This window comes from Ips typographus, linkage group LG1 (genome assembly GCF_016097725.1).
Source record: "Ips typographus isolate SLU linkage group LG1, UJ_Ityp_2.0, whole genome shotgun sequence".
In the NCBI taxonomy this organism is placed as follows: domain Eukaryota; kingdom Metazoa; phylum Arthropoda; class Insecta; order Coleoptera; family Curculionidae; genus Ips; species Ips typographus.
In genome coordinates this window covers 18,120,876-18,142,144 of record NC_138422.1, presented here as the reverse complement: position 1 = coordinate 18,142,144, position 21,269 = coordinate 18,120,876, and the positions used below count along the sequence as shown (strand labels likewise).

Sequence of the window (21,269 nt, the reverse complement as noted above, 5' to 3'; positions counted from 1 at the left end):
CATTAAAATTTATAAACCTTATTTAATTGTTAAATACTGTACATACATTGTATAACATAGTTGATGGCACGTAATTATAAAAATATGAGCACTCGGGCAATAGTTATACATTGTAGTTTAAATACAGGGTACTTCAATGTTACAGAACAATTTTTTGTTGTAAGGAAGACTATAAAATAGAATACATCAGCAGTGTTTAGATGAGGTTTGCTCCGAACTTCCCTTAAAGAAAGTGGTGAGTATGTAATTCTGCTATAAAGTACGTGGATGATGTTGCTAAGAATAGCCTTGCAAATAATCTTTTAGTGACAGGGAATTGTAGGTATACTTTCTATACTATATCACTGTACTATATTGAGAGATTCCTATAAAAGTTCAAGTTGTAGATATTTTTTAGGCATTATTTAAATTAAACGTATAAAGAGTATAGGAGTTTCAAAAACTAATTCCACAATAAAATAATGATATGTAGCATACATTTTGCATAGGGATAGGATAATGTTAAGATATGCCATTGTGACTACTTTGGAATATGTGTGTTTGTCACATATTAACTGAGCATACCTACTACAAGTTTAAAATAAAGGGTATTTGACTAGTTACATGAAAATAGATTACAAAGCAGGAAGGTTAATAGTGTTTTTTCGTTTATCGGATAGGTCATAGGTGTAGTTTGCGACTAAAAGTAACTTAATATCAGTCTTCACCTAGTTATGTATAGTAACTAAAGATTTTGCTAAACTCTCAAAATTTATCATACAACACAGCAGTATACGACTAAAACTTACTTAACTCCAATATTTACAATAATCGAAAATATACATTATTTAATTGGGCTGTGCAGCTTTGAAAAAATATTTGTCACAAGAATTCTTAATAAGTACCTTACCTACCTATCAAACGTACTAATAATTTACAGCTTTTTATGAATATTATCGAGGTCGCTAGTAAACTTGGCGCCTTCCCCTCTACTTATTTATACACTCTAATATTTAACAACAGCGATTACGTATACGTTGCAATAATTATTGCTCGTTCAAAAACCATTTCTTATATTTATTTTTATACTGTTCACTTTAGCGATAACGTTATTTAGGACAATAACTCACCTAGTAGACGCAATAAATGTTTTAACACTTTTTCTTTTGTAGTGGTAGAAAATATAGAGAACTGGTTATAATTACCCTAAACCGCTTTATATTGCCTGTATGTTCATACTAGTTGTGCTCAATCAATGACTTGTATTTTTTATTACTAAAGAATATACGCTTTTAGTTTATCACACAAAATGAACAATTTTTTTATAAAGTAGATAAAATATACAAGTGTGGTAAAACTAAAACTGCCTATAGGAACCCGTGTAACTAACAAAGAAACCTAGACAAACCAAGACAACATAATACAATTTTTTACCAGAATGTACCCAAAACAATGATTTAAATAACCACCCTGTATGTACAGTTTTATCTTACCAGAAAAATTTGTGGTGGCAACCCCAGGTGGAAAAACATCAAAGTTACACCAAGATAAACTTAAAAAAAGCATTTCCTACTTTGACAGCCCGTAATTTTGGTTCTATAACATCTACAAGGTGGATTTTTTTTCAGATTGTAGCCAAAAGAATTGTTTATTCAAACACATTGTACAGTTTTACCAGATAAAACTGTGGTGGCAGCGCCAAACGGGTAAACGTTTGACAACATCGCAGCAAAACTAAATGTGTATAACTAAAGTGTATGACAGTTTTGGTGATATCACAGGTGATATTAATTTTTTAAATCTTTTTTCAATATTTCTGTGCATTTTTACTAATATTGAGACGTATTAAATAAATCATTATTATATTTATTTATATGTATTATATAAGTTTTAAAACTTAATACCTTATGGTTTATTTAAGTTAGTTAACCAACAAATCCAAAAGCGTCTTTTATTAGTAACCAAAATAAATATCAGTTAAACTGTAACACTTGGTCTATGTTTTTTTTTGTGTATGATATGTAATAAGTGCCAGGAAATCCCTGTAGATAGATGATGATTATCAATACAAATTGAAGGTAAAACAAATAATGAGAAATGTAATGGATTTCAGTATTGGTTGCAAAAGATAAGAATTTGAAAACAATATGCTCAATATACTTTTCAAGAGACATTTTTTAGTCCTGATGTACGGGGTGTCCAAATAAGAGTGACTCTAGGCTTTTTTGACTAAACGACTCACCGAAAGCTTTAACAAAAAATTTATTTGTTATAAAAATGAACCCTAAAAATCGCTTAAAAGTATAAGACGAGAGATAAAGTAAAAGACTTAATATATTTTGCAACATAAATATAAATTCCGCTTTGACAGACGCTTGTCACATGCACAGTTTTTTTGAAATATTATAACCTTAACGTCACTGTAACAAGGTTTACGACTGGTGTTTCGATTTATAAATAATGATGGGCGTAAATTTACTGTAACCGGTTATTTACCGGTAAGTAAAATTGGAAAAGTAAAATTGAGTAGATAGGAAAATGTACCAATTTGACTGTGAAACTTCCAGTGATGAATTTAACAGTTCTTTGCGAACATCTCTCTCTCTTTCAATTTTTTGTAACATTCATGGTTTCTTAGTTATTTAGCAAAAACTGGTTTGATGCAACAAATTTTTAAATCAGTTGAAGTTATGGCTTGAAATTTGAGCACTCTGTAACTCGGTTATTTTTGGGAGTTGAGGGAGGTTGAACCACTAAAATTAACCGTCTTGAGCTCCTCTTTCCAGTGGTATTGAGCAAAAATTATATCTGAAAAAATGAGTACAGGGTGACCAAAAACATTCAATCACCATAATTTTTATGCACACCCACAAACAAAAACGACTTTGCAAACTTACGGTGTTGAGTTAAGGAGTTGATTAGAAACATTTTTGGTCTCTTGTAATTTTCTTGTAACTTTTACCGTTTCTGAGTTATTTAGGAAAAACCGGTTTTATGTCACAAATATTTAAACCAGTTGAAATTGTGGTCTAAAATTTGAACACGGTTTAAAAAACAGTCAGGCACAAAATATTCTGTAAAACCCGCTTGGAGTAAGAAAATGACACTTTTAACCACATTTTTGGAATTCTCAATTCAAAATTCTCAATTTTGTATTCTATAACCTGAAAAAACACTACAAAATTTGGTACAGTCAGGGAGAAAAGCGGTGTCAAAATTTGACCTACCAGAAACACAGTTTGAACGGATAGTCAATGAGAAAATCGTCTGTAAAACCCACTTGAATTTCAGAAAAAAAAGCGGTGTCAAAATTTTAACTGCCAGAAATAAAGTATTTTTATTTTACTGGTAATTTACCGGTCAAATTTTCCTGGTAAAGTAAAATATTTGCTTTACCGGTAATTTACCCATCACTAATAAATACGAAATTTAATGGTGCGCGTGCGTAAAATGTATCTTGGATGGTGCGCAAAATAAAAAAAAAAGTGCATTTTATAATTTTAGGACACTGGTGAGTGAGTTTTAACAGTTACGACAGCTGTCACGTGGCGTAAGAAAATTATAAAAGTGTTTCTTAACGTCAGAACTGTCAAATTTGGTTCTATGGAGCTGTAAAAACAACTCATAGTTCAATTCCTCAAAGAAACACATTTATTTGACATTTTATACTTTTAGGCCATTGGTGAGTGAGTTTTGATATTTATGACAACTGTCACGTGACGCAAGCAAAGTATTACAATGTTCCTTGACATATTAGCTGTCAAATTTGGCTTCTTAGAGCTGTAAAGACAACTTACAGTCTAATTTCTAAAATTAGCAACTACTTCTGATCCTCTAGTTTGACGTCATTGGCGAACGAGCTTTCGCAGCTGTCACGTGACGTAAAAAAAGTATAAAAGTGTTTTGTCAAAGAAACACTTCTAATTGGCATTTTATGTTTTTAGGTCATTGGGGATTGAGTTTTAACATTTATGACACATGTCACGTGACGTAAGGAAATTATAAAAGTGTTTCTTAACGTCAGAACTGTCAAATTTGGCACTATGGAGCTGTAAACTTAATTCACAGTGCAATTTCTCAAAGAAACGATAGTGTAGCGCAACTATCATTTCTGGCATCCAGTTGACTATAATGGAATGAAGGTTTTGTTCTTTGGTTATCAAGCCCTATAGCCTCTCTGATGAGCCAAAGGCCGGCAAAACCGGTCAAAGGATTGGGATTGATAACCAAAAAAATCAAAACCTCACCATTTTTTTTCTCAAAGAAACCTATTTATTTGGCATTTTATAATTTTAGGACACTGGTGAGTGAGTTTTGACAGTTATGACAGCTGTCACGTGACGTAAGAAAAGGATAAAAGTGTTTCCTAATGTCAGAAAAAAAGTAGTTTCTTAGAAAGTTTTCGGCTGTCTGATGTAGTATTTAATTCTGTTCATTTTGACATTAATAAACCACTTTTATGAGGTAGGCGGTAAAATAGTAGGTCATTGTAAAAAGCGCCACCTGTCAACAAAAGGAAACCAATTTAAACGATCCACTTTACTGCATCTTATAGAAAAAAACTGCTGTTTTCAATGGTGCTAAACTTAGTGCTCTACAACAAAGAGTTTCAATGCTATCGCAGTTTTTTTAAGAAACTGTAGACCTACCCCACCACTTTATATCAAGAGATAGGCAAAAAAGGTTGTAATCAAAATTGGGACTAGTAAGCCTAGTTTCCTTTCCTAAGAATTTTTAAAGTGCCATTGTATTTGAAATTTTGGAAATATGCGGTTTTCTAATTAAAGTTGCTAGTCCCCCTTCTTTCGATCATTTGTTAAAACTGAAATTATTTTCTAGTAATTCTTTTAGACTCTTTTTTAGATAAGTTTTTTCCACCAAAGCTTTTCAAATTAATCGCTTGGTCAAAAAACCCGAAAAAACTGTTATTTGGACACCAAATACTTATTGTTTATGACAAAGACTGGAATCAATGCAGTGCAGTGTCCAATAATATAAGAACAAAACGTTTCCTGTATCAGTTAAAAATGCCAAAGCATAAAAATATGCACTTCCAGAAAACATTTTAAGATTTTGTAGACTTATTGCCTTACAAGTTCCTAAAAATCTTAAACTATCTTGTATTTAAAAAATTTAAAACCCAACAAAATTGAAAATGGTGAAGTTTTGTTTTTTGTTTATCAATCCCAATCCTCTGACCGGTTTCAAAAAAAAAAAAACCAACAAAACCAGAGAAGAGAACTTTAGTTATTGATTGAGCAAAACTTCTTTCTTCTTTTTTGATACTCTGGGATACTGGTGGTCAAAACAGTCAAGAGCATAAAGACAAAAAACGATGGATAATAATTAATGTTGACCCTTTAACAAGTAGTAAGCACTTTTTTAATTAAAACTCATTAAGTAAAGTGTATAATGGAGATATTCGTAAAAGACGCGCTACACTTTCCTAGGTTGCCCTTTTATACTAAAATTAGATACGAAAATATTCTACTGCTTTTGTATATAATGCGTGGATATTTGTTCAAAGCTGCAAAAACGCCAAGGAACAAACTTACTAACGTCACTGGTGGGTAGGCCTTAGAACTACAAAGGTTCACAATTTACTTTATTAACATTATAATATTAACTCACATACGCTACCTATACGAACTGAATTTTTAAAATTATATACATTTTCCTTTTAGTTGTAACAACGTACTTTACCATTAAATAAGAAACCAGTAATAGTTACTTGGAAAACTCGTAGGTTCATACATTGTATGAGTTTTTGTTTTGAAGAATTTTTAGCTGCAAATTCGTATCACATTTGACTATCCTAGTTTGATGCCACTTTCTTCATTTTCGAATCGATCAATTTTCTGATGGTTTATTTCATTTTTGTAAAAAGTGACATTGCTCAATAATCATTTTTTATTCGAAGATGAAGATATAGGGACATTTCAAAAAGTAGTATTTACAAACCATGTAAAAACAAATACGAAATGAGTTTTTCTGTTTAAAAACCTTCACCCTGTCTTTTCGAAAAAGGCAGTTATTACGCATTTTTGTATCCTGAAGAATGTCAAATAAAAAACAGTTTTCGCATTAAAGTATCACAGTAAACTAGCTGAACATTCAGCTAATTTACAACATATTTCCTGGCTCACTTCTTGAAGATCCATGGTATACGTGACGTGTCGAATTGGGAGTAAAACTAGTTAAACCTGGAGATCCGTTTCTCCATGACAAAGCTGGAGGACCTACTCTAGCGTAAACTGGTTGTCCATGGCTAGAGTTTGGAGATACGAGGTCTGGTGGATTACTCTCTTGCGAGTTTTTTCTGCTGTGTTGATCTTTTTTTGGTCGACGCAGTGTATGAGCGGGAGCAAAATATGAGTCCGAGTAAACTTTTCTGTTGTAGTAACCGCCGTTAGATGCTGGATATGGTGATTCGTCATCTGTAGATAATGCTGCGGCGTTCCAAAGCTAAAAACAGAGATAGGTTTAGCCTATTAATTTTAATATTGATAATATGCAAGCTAATACTAATTTTCCACAAAATATTTATTTTAAACTAACTGAACTACAAAAATATGTTAATGTTAAAAAAGTTCATGAAAACTAAACATTTTCCAATGCGGCAAAAAGTTGATGATGAATTCAAGAAATTTAGTTCAATAAGGTGCTTAATGATAATATGAATGGTAATATTGTGCTTGAAATAAATGATATATTAAGAGTATGGGAAAAATATACTGAACGTCTTTTTGAGGATGAACAACGACCGGTCCACAAATCATCATATCAGAAGTAAAGCAGGCAATTAAACTCATGAAGAACGGAAAAACAACTTTTGTAGAAATGGCTTGCATCTACCTTTTTTACATTGCCCAAGAAACCCAATGCAAAATCGTGCCAAGACTTCCCGTACCATTAGCCTGATGTGCCATGTATTTAAAATATTTCTCAAGATCATTCATGCGCGGATATACAAAAAAATGGGAAGAGAAGAACAGAGAAACAATTGGAAATAATAAAAATATGAAAGTTTTCACGATTACGATTAACGCAAGAAGACGACTTAGAATACATCAATTAAAAGCTAATAAATATTACCGAAAATTTCTACAAGGCATTATATCAAAAAACGATTCCGAAACCACTAGAGACGCATGACAAACGAATTCTTAATGTGGGATCTGAGGAAATGACCGATATCACCACAGAAGAAGTTCAATAGCATTTTCCCAAATGAAGAACAAAAGAGCACCAGGAGATGACGGTATCGCAAGTGAAATGATTAAACTGGACGAAACTGCAACAATTGGGTCTGTGAAAATTCTCCTCAACACATGTCTGACTCAAAGCATCATCCTAGAAACATGGCAAAATGCTCAGATGATCCTATTACATAAAAAGGGTAATAAATTAAAAATATTTCAATTAATCTTAAAGGAAAAGTATTTAATTCCTATATACTCCCTGTTTCGACTTATGAAATGGAAACAGTTAGTATTACCATCAATTCCGCAAATAAACTCAGAATAACGCAAAAAGTCATTGAACGAATGATGTTAGAAAACGTAAAGATCAGGAGAAAAATGGCCTATGTCCAGGAGTGAACCATGAAAGGCTATTGAAAGAAGAAGGAGAAAAAGAAGAAGAACTAACCTAGGATATGGACGATATTGACATGGTTCGTATTATAAGAAAGTATTTACTTACTTTTTTAAAATTAAAATTTGCAACATGGAAATCTTAATGTTGGCAAACCCGCTATCGTTTAAGGTTTCAACACATGAACCCAAATTTGGAATAAAAGTGCTGTAAGATGAAGAACAAAAAAACAACGATGTTTGTAAAAAAAATGTATGTTCTACTACATACATATGTATGTATGTACCACAACGATCTGCACCAAAAGCAAATGGCTGATAACAAATTAATGTCGGAGTTTGGAGCCAAAGCTTATTTATCTAGAACAAAACTCAAGGCGACCATATAGATATAGACCAATGAAACTATGGACATTATGGAAAAATTGAGTTGTTTACGGCTTATATACATACAGAGTGTCCCCGAATTGGTGTCACAAACGGTAAGGAGAGATATTACATTCAAAAATATAAGAAAAAGCTCGTTTAAATATACCCTTGTGAAAAGCACCTTTTTCAAGATACAGAATGTCTAAGGTAATGATATTATCATTTTTTGTAAATATCTCCGGAACCGTTGGTTGTACTGAGATCAACAGGATTTGCCTACAAATTTTCACACGCGTGCGTTAATAATATGCATATCCAACTTGTTACGTAAATAACTATTATATGATGCCTTACTCTAAGTAAAAGTAAATTTGTAAATTTAATATTGGCTGAATAGTACATAGTTGGGCGTCTCAAATTGAATGCACTTTATATACCGACTTTCAGAATCAAATAATAACTAGAGAAACAAGCGTAAAGTAACGTAACTTACTTTACTGTAAATATCTGCACTACTTATCAAAAAACTCTTATGAACATACCAATCGCCTGCTTCCTGTTACTAAAGTAGTTGTAGCGTAAGGTGCTGGTGAAGTACCACCATCGTTATTGTTAGCTAAACTGGCATCCACTTCAGCATAATCAGCAATCTGTGACGCTCTATCATTCCCCACGTTCGGACTGGCGTATTCTTGTGTTTGAAGCAAATTGTACTCGTTGAACTTCCTACCACCAACAGGATAACTGCTCTCAGAACCATATTCTAATTTGTCCGGTCTGGTCGCGTATTGTTCTTTAAAGTGTAATGGATTGGTATGAACATTTATATGTCCATTCAGCACACTTCCGTTACTTTGAGGCAGACTTCCGTTCGTCGTATATTCTGTTCTTTGAGAATTGAAATCGGGATTTGGTGCAAGTTTGGAGTATTCGGCAAAAGTGGTTGCATAGTCAGGTATGTCTTTATCCAACCATAAGGGTACTTCCTGCTTCGTAGCTAAAGGCGTACTCAGAACAGCTCCGTTTGATCTAGATGGTGTCATTGTTTTCTTTGATAAGAGCTGTCGACGGCGTACGAAAAACATGGCTCCAAAAAGTATAAGCATTACTAAAATCATGCTGATTAGGAGCGTCATAAACCACGTCTCTGTTACAAAGTTATCCGACTGCATATCTGGATTAACGGACCTGCAACACATAATTTATTTTAAGTAAGCAATTAGGTCAGAGTGCTAGTTTTTGTAATTGTAGAATCGGTACTTACTTTTGAATATTGTCCATTACTCTCGAAGCCGGATCTAAACGCAAAGTCGAAGCAGGACTATATGGACCTATTCCAGCCCTAGTGCTTGCAGCCACTCTCACATAATAAACGATCCCTGAAGATAAATTTCCGAGAAGAAACGTGGGAGACAATCCTACGTTTATTACGTTGGCATTCACTGAATCGTTAGTTTTCACTTCGAGCTTGTAATTCTCGAGTTCCCCATTGAGTGATTGTGGAGCAGGTGCCCTCCATTTCAGTCTTACTGCCGTGGAATTGAGAAGAAGCGCTTCCATGTTGGTTGGTGCTTCAACAGGAACTAAAATAAATAATGTTTACGTAAAACTACATGAAACAAAAACTTAAATGGATTCTACTCACCGTCTTCTAATGTTCTGGCAATTTTAGAGTTTGAAGGTTGTCCTTCAATAGCTTTATAAAACGGAATTAAAAAGAATTGGTAAGGCGCCCATTTTTTTAAGGCACTGACTGTAAAAGTACTGGAGCCTCCAGCATGCAATACTGTAAGCATACTATAACTTTTGGCTGCATTAGAGGCTTCTTCGATTGATACGTAATAGATGTATACTCCTTCTACATAAGTGGAGTCAGTGATTTCCCAAGCTAGTTTCACAGCAGTGGATGATATAGGAATCGCGTCGGTTAACTTTACAATGTTGGGAGTTTTAACCAAATGCGCCCTTGCCTCACTTAATACTGTGACCTCAGGACTGCCCCAATTCTGTCCTAGATCTGGTCCAACTACGACGGGTTCAGATAGAGGTGATGGAGGTCCTAATCCGTGAGAGTTTTCAGCTCTGACTAAGAAAGTGTAAGGTACACCTGGAGTAAGCAAATGCTGGGTAAATCTTGGCCCAGGAACTCGCCTGGCGACAATCGTCCACGTTGGAGTAACTCCTTCTTCCCTTCCAAATAGCTCTACTTGATACCCAAGCAGGCTGGAAGAGCCAATTTTATTGTTTTGTCCCCAGCTGATAGTAACGCTTCCTTCTGATTGATTTAATGCATGTGGCCGGCTTGGTGGTCCAGGTACCATAGCCGCTTCCGGTGCTTTAAAAAAATTAATGTTGGGGTTCTTGGGGTTATCAACCAGGAGATGGCCAGTCCAAGTAGCCTTTCCGTTCTTAGAGGAAGCAACACAAGTGTAGGCACCCGAATCCTCTTTCGATAAATTGTGTATTTCTACTAAACTGGGATTCGTCATGTTTACTTTGCTAGATGGAGAAACTGGCACGCCCTCTTTGTACCATGATATAACAGGTTTAGGAGTACCAACAGCCTCACATACTAAATGAGCCACTGACTGTAGAGGTAAAGTCTGATTGCTAGGTCCCCGTATAATTACAGGAGGTGGCCTATCTTCTTTAGATGTGACAGTAAGTCGAGTTCTCGTGGAAACTGATCCTGCCTCATTAACTGCCGAACATATAATAACGGTTCCTGAATGCAGTACTTGTGCGTTTTTTAAAGTTAAAGTGGATTGCCCTTCCATCGAAGTAAAAACTTCAAAATTTCCGGAAGGATGGCCTGGATACATCAAAACTCTGTCTCCTTCAAAGGACCAAAATATCAAAGGTTTGGGACTACCGGTGACGTGACAATGAAATGAAACTTGCTGGCCGGTTTCAACTGTTTGTGCTAGTGGGCGAGTGGTAAAAGTAGGAGGGGCGTGAACAGTTAAAAATGCACTAGCTGATATGGCGCCGGCAAAATTATCCGCATCGCAAGTGTACCTTCCTTGGTCAAGAAGCACAATATTTTCAAGACGAAGAGTACGGTCCTCTGACACTCTGACTCGACCTAAAGGCATTGTTCCACCTGGAGCTTGTCTTCTCCATAGTACGTCGGGCATCGGATCGCCACCGACATTACAAGGAAATTCTACCGTAGAACCAACTAAGGCAACTATATCCTCCGGTGGTCTTATCATGAAAGGTTTAACTAAAATATTAGCACAACATTAACAACTTGTTCAAATACACTGAATATAAGAACTTACCGTATACTTTCAAAGTTGCTACAGAGCTCTCTCGAATTCCAGCTGTATTTTTAGCAACGCACTGATATCGTCCATCATCGGAAAGTTTAGCATCGGTAATTGCCAAGTTGTAGCCATCTACAAGCTTTATCCTACCACTTGGTGTTAACATTTGGCCATCTTTTCTCCAGTAAGCCTTAGGTTCTGGGGTGCCACGAGGTGGAGCGCACTCCATGATGATGTCTTCTCCAGTTGCTACTCTGCCGTTTTGAGGTTCAAGTCGAAATTCATCTCGCAGAACTGCAAAAAAAGTCTTATTTAATACATACAATCAGCTGATATAAAACAACATATTTTTAAAAACTAGTTGAATTGACATTTTAGTGAATTTTTTTTTTAAATACTATGTTATGAAAATATTAAATTTATATGGGAACATCCTATATTGCTTCGATTTACTCATTTGGAAACTGCATTTAGATAATTTTGGTACTTAAGTTGAAAATATATTGAGGCATCATCAGTAGTTTTTAACCATTTAAAATATCTGATTATTCTTCTTCAAAAGCAAGATAAACAGATGCACCTTTGAAGATTTTACCACGTTTTCTGTCTTTATCTTGCGTACGCCCATATCAACGTTTTTCTGTCCGCTACACGGTTATCCCTCCGGACGGGTATTCTTTTACCACACCTGTACAATAAAGCATAAATATGTAAAACTGTTTCAATGTAGCACTTTTGAAAACATCTCGTATCTCATACGTAATTCAATAAACTGTAAAACACAGAAACCTCAATGTTTTCGATAACCCCAATATTCGTTCCGCTCTTGTAAGTAACTTAATCATAAAGAAACAAAGTGTATCTATCCTAACCTAACCTTACCCATGTGTTACTTCCACGGTTCGATTTTCTCCATTTTTCCTGGGTGCGTTATTTTTTTATCGCGCTTTACACACAGTTTGGCGTGTTTTATTGGCTCATTTAAAGAGTGGAGAAACTTATTTTCCTAAGTGTTCAACTCCCTGACAGGTAGTTTACCCCAGACAGACACTTTATTACGTCTTTTGTTATACGTATTGTTTTGGAATAGATTGATGTAACCTGTCGTTTATTGAACTTGAGTCTACTTCAAGTAAGACAATTTCATAAGGAAAACTGTTGCTTGTAGTAATAATGAAGAATCATCCTTCTACTAATTCCAAATAGCAGCAGGTTAATTAATATGTTTTTAAGTCGATAAGAACATTAAATTTCTCTAATATTAAGTAATGACCCAGGTTATTATACTGGTTGATTACTAAAGTGGGGATCGAAAAAGTATAGTATAGTATATAGTGATAATGTCTTTTCCCTCATTAACAAGAAACACTTTATAGAGATTCAATTTCCAACGCTTCTGGCAACATTTTTAATTAAAATACTAGATGGCTTTTAAATTGAGACGGGTCGGGTAGTTTAAGAATTTTAGATCACTTAATTTAAACGAGACAGTCAATTTCAGTACAATTATAATTTTCTCGTTACTACTGAATTCTGTAGTACAAGCCTTGACAAGTCCAATATTTTAAAAACTACGATTACAATAGTGTAGGTTATTAAAACAAAAATTTATGAAAATGATGCGGATGTGACGGTCATTTCTGGCATAATAATGTGGTGTGAGATAAAGCATACTTGTGGGAAATAAATTTCCTACAAGTATGCTTTCTCGGAAAGGAAATATTCAATAATTGGCGGTCGATATGTTGTAGCTTATCGAAATAGCAACCTTGTGAATTTTATAGGGTCTTTTTAATGCTATCTCATTCAGGCATTGTCTAGATCCCATCCATCCGGTTGATATTAATAACTAATTTATATTAATTCGCCGGAATTGACGGAATAAATTTATATCTAACATGAAATATTGCGAATAATTACAAAGATTTATTATAATGTTTTAGCTTATATTTCCAAATTTATTCTGACCAATTATATTTAATAAAGCTGTTTAATAGATAGGTGATTACGTATTTGGATAATGGTTATGGTCAAGTTTTATTACATTTATTTAATTGCTTGTAAAATTTAGTCACGAATCACATACAAAGTACTTTTATACAAAATTTATTACACCAACATTTTATTTAAAAATTAAATAATAATAATAATATTAATTAATAATAATAGGTGAAAACTACATTAAACCTTTACATGACAGTTGTTATGTGTCGCTTCATGTAAATTGTAAACCATACCATGCTGGTACCATTGCCTGATTTGCTGTGGGTTGTATCGACTTTTTTTTAATAGAATCTTTTTTATTTATACTATATATACTTTTTTACCTTTATATTTTTTGTAGAATTCTGACTCTGAATTCTGAATCTCCCCCATCGTCATATCGAGATATTTACTGCAAAACATATCAATGATTAGACTATACCAGTAGGAGTACAGCTGCAAGATGCTGATATAAAATATTCTGTGCTCCGAAAAATCAAATTTTCAACAAACTGCGCACGTCCGGACCAGTATATACCAAAAAATCGCCATCAGTCCCTACCGCAAGGCAAAACCCCGAGTGTTTTGTTTACTCATAAAAAAATCACTGTCATTGTTTTTTTGATAGATCGATATGTCTTTTCAAAATTCATGTAAATTACGTCAAGCTAACCAGGACAGCAACTCACAGGCCCTCCTAGATAACAAAGCCAAATTGGGACAGGACTAAGAAAATCCTGACAGACATGGTCTATTGCAATTTTGTAGAAATGTTGAGCTATACTGTATGATTCCGAAGAGCAGAGTATGGGGAATAGGTCGATTAATTTAATCTCTGCCAGGACCACCCTTTTTTAACTTTACTCTCATCATTGTCATTTGTCATTGTCCACAATTCTGGCCATTCTACAATACAAGATTATACGAGTAAATGTGTGCCAAAGGACTGGACAATACGCCAACGCAGCATCACCAACACTCACAGTCAAACTAGTTTTGAGCCTCTTAAATGATGAGCAGAACATCACTCTTTATTATTTCGGAGATGTTATCTGTACTAACTATGCACACACTGGAATACGTGCAATTCCATTCTTGTGCCTATCTTTTAAAAAGGATTACTCTAGCTAATACTCCTGATACAGGAGTCATCAGCTGATCATCTTCAATCAGCGCCTTAACTTAAATCATTTTTTCTTCACTAAATATCAGACAAACAAACAGGTTTCATCCGCGGAAAAGGCATTAGAGAACCGATTCTGCATTCAACAGATCATAGAGACTACTCCAAGATATTTGACAAAATGGGATAAACTCTGGACAATCCTACTAGAAATGGGCACTCAACTCACAAACGACTCAATGAGAACAACAGTGCAAAAATCAGAGCTAACGCTATCGAGTAGGAGAGGATAAATAACCTGAGATATGCTCATGATACCGTGATCATCGCTGTCAGCAAAGAGGAACTAAAGGAGATTATAGCTAGATTCTGCTCTATTAGCAAAGAATATGGCTTGGAATTAAACCAAGAACAAAAACAAAAAACCAAGACGATGTTTGTAGACCGCCTTCTTATCAATCAACCTGGTGTACAAACCGTCGCTGGATACGAGGTTGTAAGTCAGTTCAATTACTAGGTTCCATGAAAACAAACTCTGGAGGATGGGACGCTAAGATTAAAGGAGGATGAACACTAAACTGCGCACCCGAAGCACTAAACTGCGCATTGCAAATTCCCTCATCTTCTCTATTGGACATGTTTGGCTCTGAAGCCTGGACTCTGAAGGAGGGTGATAAACAAAGAATAAGCGCCTTGGAAATGTGGGTATATTAACGGATACTACGAATACAATAAACGACCCACCGAACACCAAACCTACATTATCGAAGAACTAAAAATTGGGACATGCCCTGTTATTTCCAACAAAATAGAATAACACAAAAATCAACCAATCAATGCTCAGATATTTTAGACATATTGCTAAGAGCGAAACCTCAATCGAAAGACATGATAGAGGGGAAAGTAGAAGGAAGACAAACACATGGAAGATCACCTAAGAGATGGATAGACCAAATTGAAATCCTAGTGAGCCACAGCCTATCGGAGGCTTCACACATGGAGCAGAATCGAGCAACTTGCGCCGAAGAAGTCAAGAGATTGAATACATGATGTCACAATACCCTCATGTAGAGTGAGGGACTGAAGACAGAGATTATCATTAGTCAAATGGACTAAACATTGCACAAGGGACTAAAATACTTAGTTAGTTCCTAAGTAATGTTTTCCTTGGCATCAGATATACATGCGTTACTCGGTAATATTAACAATTGTCAGTTGCAAAATATAAAAAAAATCATAATCATACAAATCGAAACCTTTCTCATTTAAATTATAGTATTTCTGTTTTTGAGTCCTAGTTATGAAATTTTCAGCATAAAAACAGCAAAATAATAAATAACTTGTGTTTCATATACGTTTTTTTATTCAGATAGAGAAAGTACATTGCAAAAATTTGGAATTAATTTTTAATTCACATGCTTAGAATCTACATAACTACAGTTATTAAGTTGTTAAAATCTGCAAGATGGTTCGTTTCTTCGTGACTCCATGTTTATTATCAGCAAATAGTGTTGCTAAAGTTGCGTATGACATTGCGGTATTTGAAATTAATAGACCTTCAAGTAAAATCCATCTTAATAAAAAATAAATTCAAAGAAATATATCTAATTCTCATTTCACTCTATCAACTATAGTTTCTAAAATAGCAATGCTAATGCATCGAATTCGTAACACCCTGTATATCCTATGTATTTATGACAGACTAAAAAGTGTAATTGTGGCACTATTGGTTTCATCAAACATGCAACAGCATGTGTGTATTATAACATTTGCATGAACCAATACACACCTAAACAAGCATAAAGAAAAGTATGGCGATAAGAGGCAACAGCTGCATACTTGTTGCTTCAGTCAGAACGAAAGCAGATACATACCATATAAAATTCTCTTTCCACTATTAACATGATAAACATATCATTATTGACCGATTAGTAACTTGAGAAATTAGTTTTCTCTACCGTAATGGTCATTGTTGACCTAGGTCAAAAATAGAGTCTAATCTCGTCGCTTTACTCCTCGGGATTTGACATACGGTCAGTAAAAGCTTCTGTCTAAACTTGGTTAATAATATACTATTATCTAACAGAGAAACAAATAAAAAAACGAAAATTAAAGTTAGTATCAGTGTGGTATCAGTTGCATCACAAATGGGCCAAAAAGTTAGTGTTTAGGTAACTACAATTTAGTGAACAAAACAGCCAAGGAGTGCCGTGTTTTGTTCTTCTTAACTTTATGCGAAAAAAGACTTACAAAATGCGGAAGAACAAAGTTCTAAAGAATGTAAGAACATTATTAGTTATCAAAAACTATTGCTATTATGAAGACTAAACTTCATTAGTTTATTGTTTGGTTTCAGTATTTAAGTTAGAAACAATGGTTACAGAAAAACAAGTATGTCATCATACGAACACGTTACTGGGTTTAACAAAGTTCATTTTCGTGTTCCGCTAAGACTCAATCGGCCGGAAAATCCAAAAAACTCAATAGAACCGATTATCCATCTTCCCTATGCTCGGTGGAAACTTTCAGGAGGCAATTTCCATGCAAAACGGAGACGTGTCTGCGACATCACGAAGAAACAGTCGTCTTTGGCTTAGATAAACAACGCTTATTATGAATGACACCTTCTCTGAATATAAAACACTCAATTTCATGGTATGTGCTTACGGCAACTCTCCGTTCTTATCGGACGTAATGGAGTTTTTACTTTGCTTTCCTCCTTTTGAATGCGAAGCCATTGTTACCATTTAATCTGGAAACGCAGTCGTAAAATCGCCAGGGACAGTTTAAAGTTGAAAAGCAAACTTTCTAGTTAGATATTTGAAGATCAAGTCGGTTATTTGCAAGTTGGATAATTTATTACTGAAACTGGTGAAATCACATGTTTACGTATTCCATACATTTTAATTTTAAAATTTTCATAACGCACACTTGCACTGTAATTAATAATTGCGATAGGATCGTCCTCATTTAAAATGTTCTGCCCTTGTTTCCTCAAATTTACACTTTAAATTTACAGCGTTATAAGTAGCGATTATTTTACGAAAATAACCAATATAAATCAAATTTATCACGCGATGTTTTTGTTCCTTTGTTTTCACGATTTCAGCGCGTTTCTCCTCGATATTAATCCTAAATAACGCTGCAAATAAATGCAATTTTATCATGAAAGCCGTGGCAAATGCGGCTTGAGTTGTATTTAGTTTCAATTACGACAACAATAGTAACATCTTGGAATTCCAAATTAAAAATAACATATTCTATGTTGTAGTTTAGATATCATTACTTTTCATACCTCAGTGTATAAGAGCCATCTTAACCAAAACACGTTTTAAAAGCTTATGGAAATCTGAAACTTTAAGCACGTGTTTTGCCATTTCGGTAACAACTTGTTCGACACAATCCATAATGCACAAGAGTCTTAAAAGCACCTTAACACGTTCACGCAAGTTTTTTAACATCTGAAAATCCCTGGAACAGTCGAGTTTGCAACTTTGAAAACCTGGAGTCGCATTTAAATGTCGTCTAAGCTAAATTTTTCCTGCTTTCCGGGAATATTCAATCGCGGTGAGGAAAACTCTATAATCCTACGAGCGAAGGTTTACTGCAGCCTTCTTGATAACGGAGTCGTACTGGGCATGATTGTTACTTTCTATTTGCAATTCTACATCTGATCTTTTTTACTCTTAACTTTAGTTTACAAATGTCATTCTCAGAAAGTATGCAACCCAGTTAAACAAAACTGGGGGTCAAATGTGTTTTTAATACTAGTACAGTATTTTCATATCAAAGATATTGTACTCGTATACCATACAGCAGTACAACCAGCTGGAAAGAACAGGAATTAACAAAGTTCGAAAAGTGAAATGTGCTTTCTTTGAAAGTTTAGACACATCAAAGTGCGCATTTTCCGCTGAATATATTGTCAACTTTGTTATCTCGTTGCGTCCCATTGGAATATTTTTATACCATATATCACACTAGTTTTCTAGTTAGGTTTTGGCGTCAGGATTACGAGTTATATTTGAAGTCCTTTTTTGAATCATCTTATTTCCAACAAAATAGAACAACACAAAAATCAACCAATCAATACTGAGATATTTTGGACATATTGCTAGGAGCGACACCTCAATCGAAAAACTAATGATAGAGGGAAAAGTACGAGTAGAAGGAAGACGAACACATGGAAGATCACCTAAGAGATGGATAGACCAAATTAAAAACCCTAGTGGGCCACAACCTATCGGAAGCTAATTTTAAATTTCATTTACAAATGTCATGTTTAGAAAGTATGCCCAAATAACCCAGTTAAACAAAACACAATTTTTCATAAAAATGGGTCAAATATGTTTTTAATGCTAGTACATTTTCATATCAAAGATATTGTATACCATACAGTAGTACAACCACCTGGGCCCTAATTCCTGCACGCAGGGAGGAGAATTATCGATAGAAGTGTTGATAGAATGTGACAGAATGTGAAAGCAGATTTCTGTCAAATTATCAAATTATGTGTTCCTTTCTCTTGATAACTCTTTTCTCTCGATTCAAGAATCTAGTCGGTGGAGAGAACAGGAATTAACAAAGTTCGAAAAGTGAAAGATGCTTTATTTGAAAGATCATACTAATTTTTCAGTTTTTGGCATCAGGATTACGAGTTATATTTGTAGTCCTTTTTTGAATCATCTTATCTTCAACAAAATATAACGTTTTTTCTTAGTTCGAGAAAAGCGATATTCTGCAATTCTTCAGATATTATTGTAACAGGTACCTACTTTACTGGACACATATCGGGAATGGCAGAAATTTTAATTATCCATTTGCTATCAACAAGCTTGTAGTTTCCACCTTGGAATGTTTTTGAGAAAATTGGGTTCTCATCTCCCATATATAACATAACATCTCTTCGGAATGCCAACTCCTATGAAATCAGAATGAATAACTTATTCTGAGGCCCATAAAAAATAATTAATACTCCCGTTTCTTCGTAAATTTGTATCACTTTAAACAGATTATCGAATAAACTGAAAAACTGATTTCTCTTTTTATGATATCACATTGTAATCTACTACGCAGAAAATCCCTTGCATGTCTTGCTTTTTTAAACCCCATGTTACAAAAAGGAACAAAAACTACAGCCAAGTTTCTATCGTACGTTTCTTAAACGAGCTTAGTTCACATAGCTTTTACCACTCATTCTTTGTACTGGAAGTTATTTTTTTCTTTCATACTGTTTTCCCAATCTTGCAAAAACATAACTCTTCCACAGACGTTGTTCTTTCAAGTTTGTAACTCTTTTCGGCAAGAATTTTGTTCTTCTCCAAATGGACGCTCTCGAACTTTTTGTATTTTTTTAAATAAATAGTTTCATATTCTCGTCAATAATTTTACTGTTTCTACTCCGAACCGCGACATTTTGATAAATTGTTTTTAGTGTTTACTAAAGTTGTGAATAGTAACGTTTTCATGGTTAATAAAATTACTAAACTGTAAATAACCATCTAAATATTTTATTATTTCAAAGGTAGGTTCATCTAAAAAACGATGAATAAAATTTTCTTTCATTATACATTATACAGGGTCAGTCACAAAGTATACTAACTTTCTTAATTCAAACCTAACACCCTGTATATTACTTCAGATTTTAAGAGTACTCTTAAAGACCAATTGAACGATATACGATTTTATGTATTTTTGTACGGTTTAACTAGTTTTTTACAAAACAGGCTTTTCAAGTTTTTAAAAATAAACTAAACTTATAACAAAAAATTGCTATATTGAGATATGGAAGGCTTCTGAACGACAAAAACATGTTGCAAAATGTATAAGTATCAATTTACAAATTTAAACTGACCAAAAAAAATAAAAGAAATTTCCAAATGCTCCTGAAGTAGTCTAAAAAATGTAAAAACATTCCAAAACAGTATAAAGCCTCTAAAATGCCTTGCAAAGCTTACAAAGCAGCCTAGAAACTTCTGAAAGCTTTTAGAACAGTCTAAAAGCTTCCAAATGCTTTTCAATTTATCTAGAAACTCTCAAAAGCTTCCTTCCGTATGCTTCTAAAGCAGTTTAAAAGCTTCCAGAAGTTCAAATTCACATGTCTTAAAAGCAGTCCAGAACCTTCAATGCTCCTAAAGTAGTCTAAAAAGATTTCAAAACACTTCAGAACTTCAAAATGCTTCTAAGCAAGTCATTCAAAACAGTCTAGAAGCTTTCAAATCATTTAGAACAGTCTAAAAGATTCCAAACGCTTTTCAACTAGAAAAAAGATTGTCAACCAGCTACGCTGTTGCTTTATGTATCATTATTAATAATAATATTGTATAATATTGTGACTTTCATATTTCACTTGCAGCGGGAGCTTGAAATATGTGTTTTTAGTAAGCTTAAGTGAGTCATGCTGGCCGTAAACTGTATGGCTCCAACCAGTCGTAGTCTCATTATTAAAAAGAAATTTCGTGATCTAACAATTAATTAACTATACTGTGAATAAGATTTTAAAAACAAAGTGTGTAAACATTTCCAAAAGTGCAAATATATAAAAAAATAGTGTCGATTCCCTCAACTAATTAGCATGGCACTTAAGCAAATGATGTTAAGGTATTTCTCATTAGTGTTCATATTAGCTCATTTGTATCAGTTATCATAATAACTAGCAATTGGTATTTATGAACAGGACAAAGTTAACGCGTTGTTAAAAGTAACAATATTTAGGTTATTATGCTGCAGAATTCAATTCTGATATAACAATAAAATTGGAAAGAACCAGGATGCCATAATCAATAAACCGTTGGCAATAACAAATCTATTGGGTCGAAAATCTGGATTCTCTTTAATCCCCTTTGGCGGTGTTTGATTGCTTTTTGATCTCAAATGGATGGGAACCGGTTAAAATCAACGGAAATGGAAAAACTGGGAAAGAAAAGTGGATTAGGTATGGCTTGCTGCTGT

The 21,269-nt window shown here is 34.2% G+C and overlaps 1 protein-coding gene across 1 annotated transcript in view; it reads right to left on the bottom strand.

Moving 5' to 3' along the window:
• Nucleotides 1-2: 2 nt before the first annotated feature.
• LOC145740126 (roundabout homolog 2-like) overlaps nucleotides 3-21,269 on the bottom strand; it is a 271,999-nt gene continuing 250,732 nt past the window's right edge. Inside the window, exons 4-8 of the mRNA XM_081995492.1 lie at nucleotides 11,228-11,506; nucleotides 9,589-11,169; nucleotides 9,208-9,526; nucleotides 8,486-9,131; nucleotides 3-6,444 (exon numbers count right to left, since the gene is read on the bottom strand). Coding sequence (XP_081851618.1) covers nucleotides 6,103-6,444; nucleotides 8,486-9,131; nucleotides 9,208-9,526; nucleotides 9,589-11,169; nucleotides 11,228-11,506 — 3,167 coding nt within the window. The 3' untranslated portion in view covers nucleotides 3-6,102. The remainder of the gene's footprint in view (nucleotides 6,445-8,485; nucleotides 9,132-9,207; nucleotides 9,527-9,588; nucleotides 11,170-11,227; nucleotides 11,507-21,269) is intronic.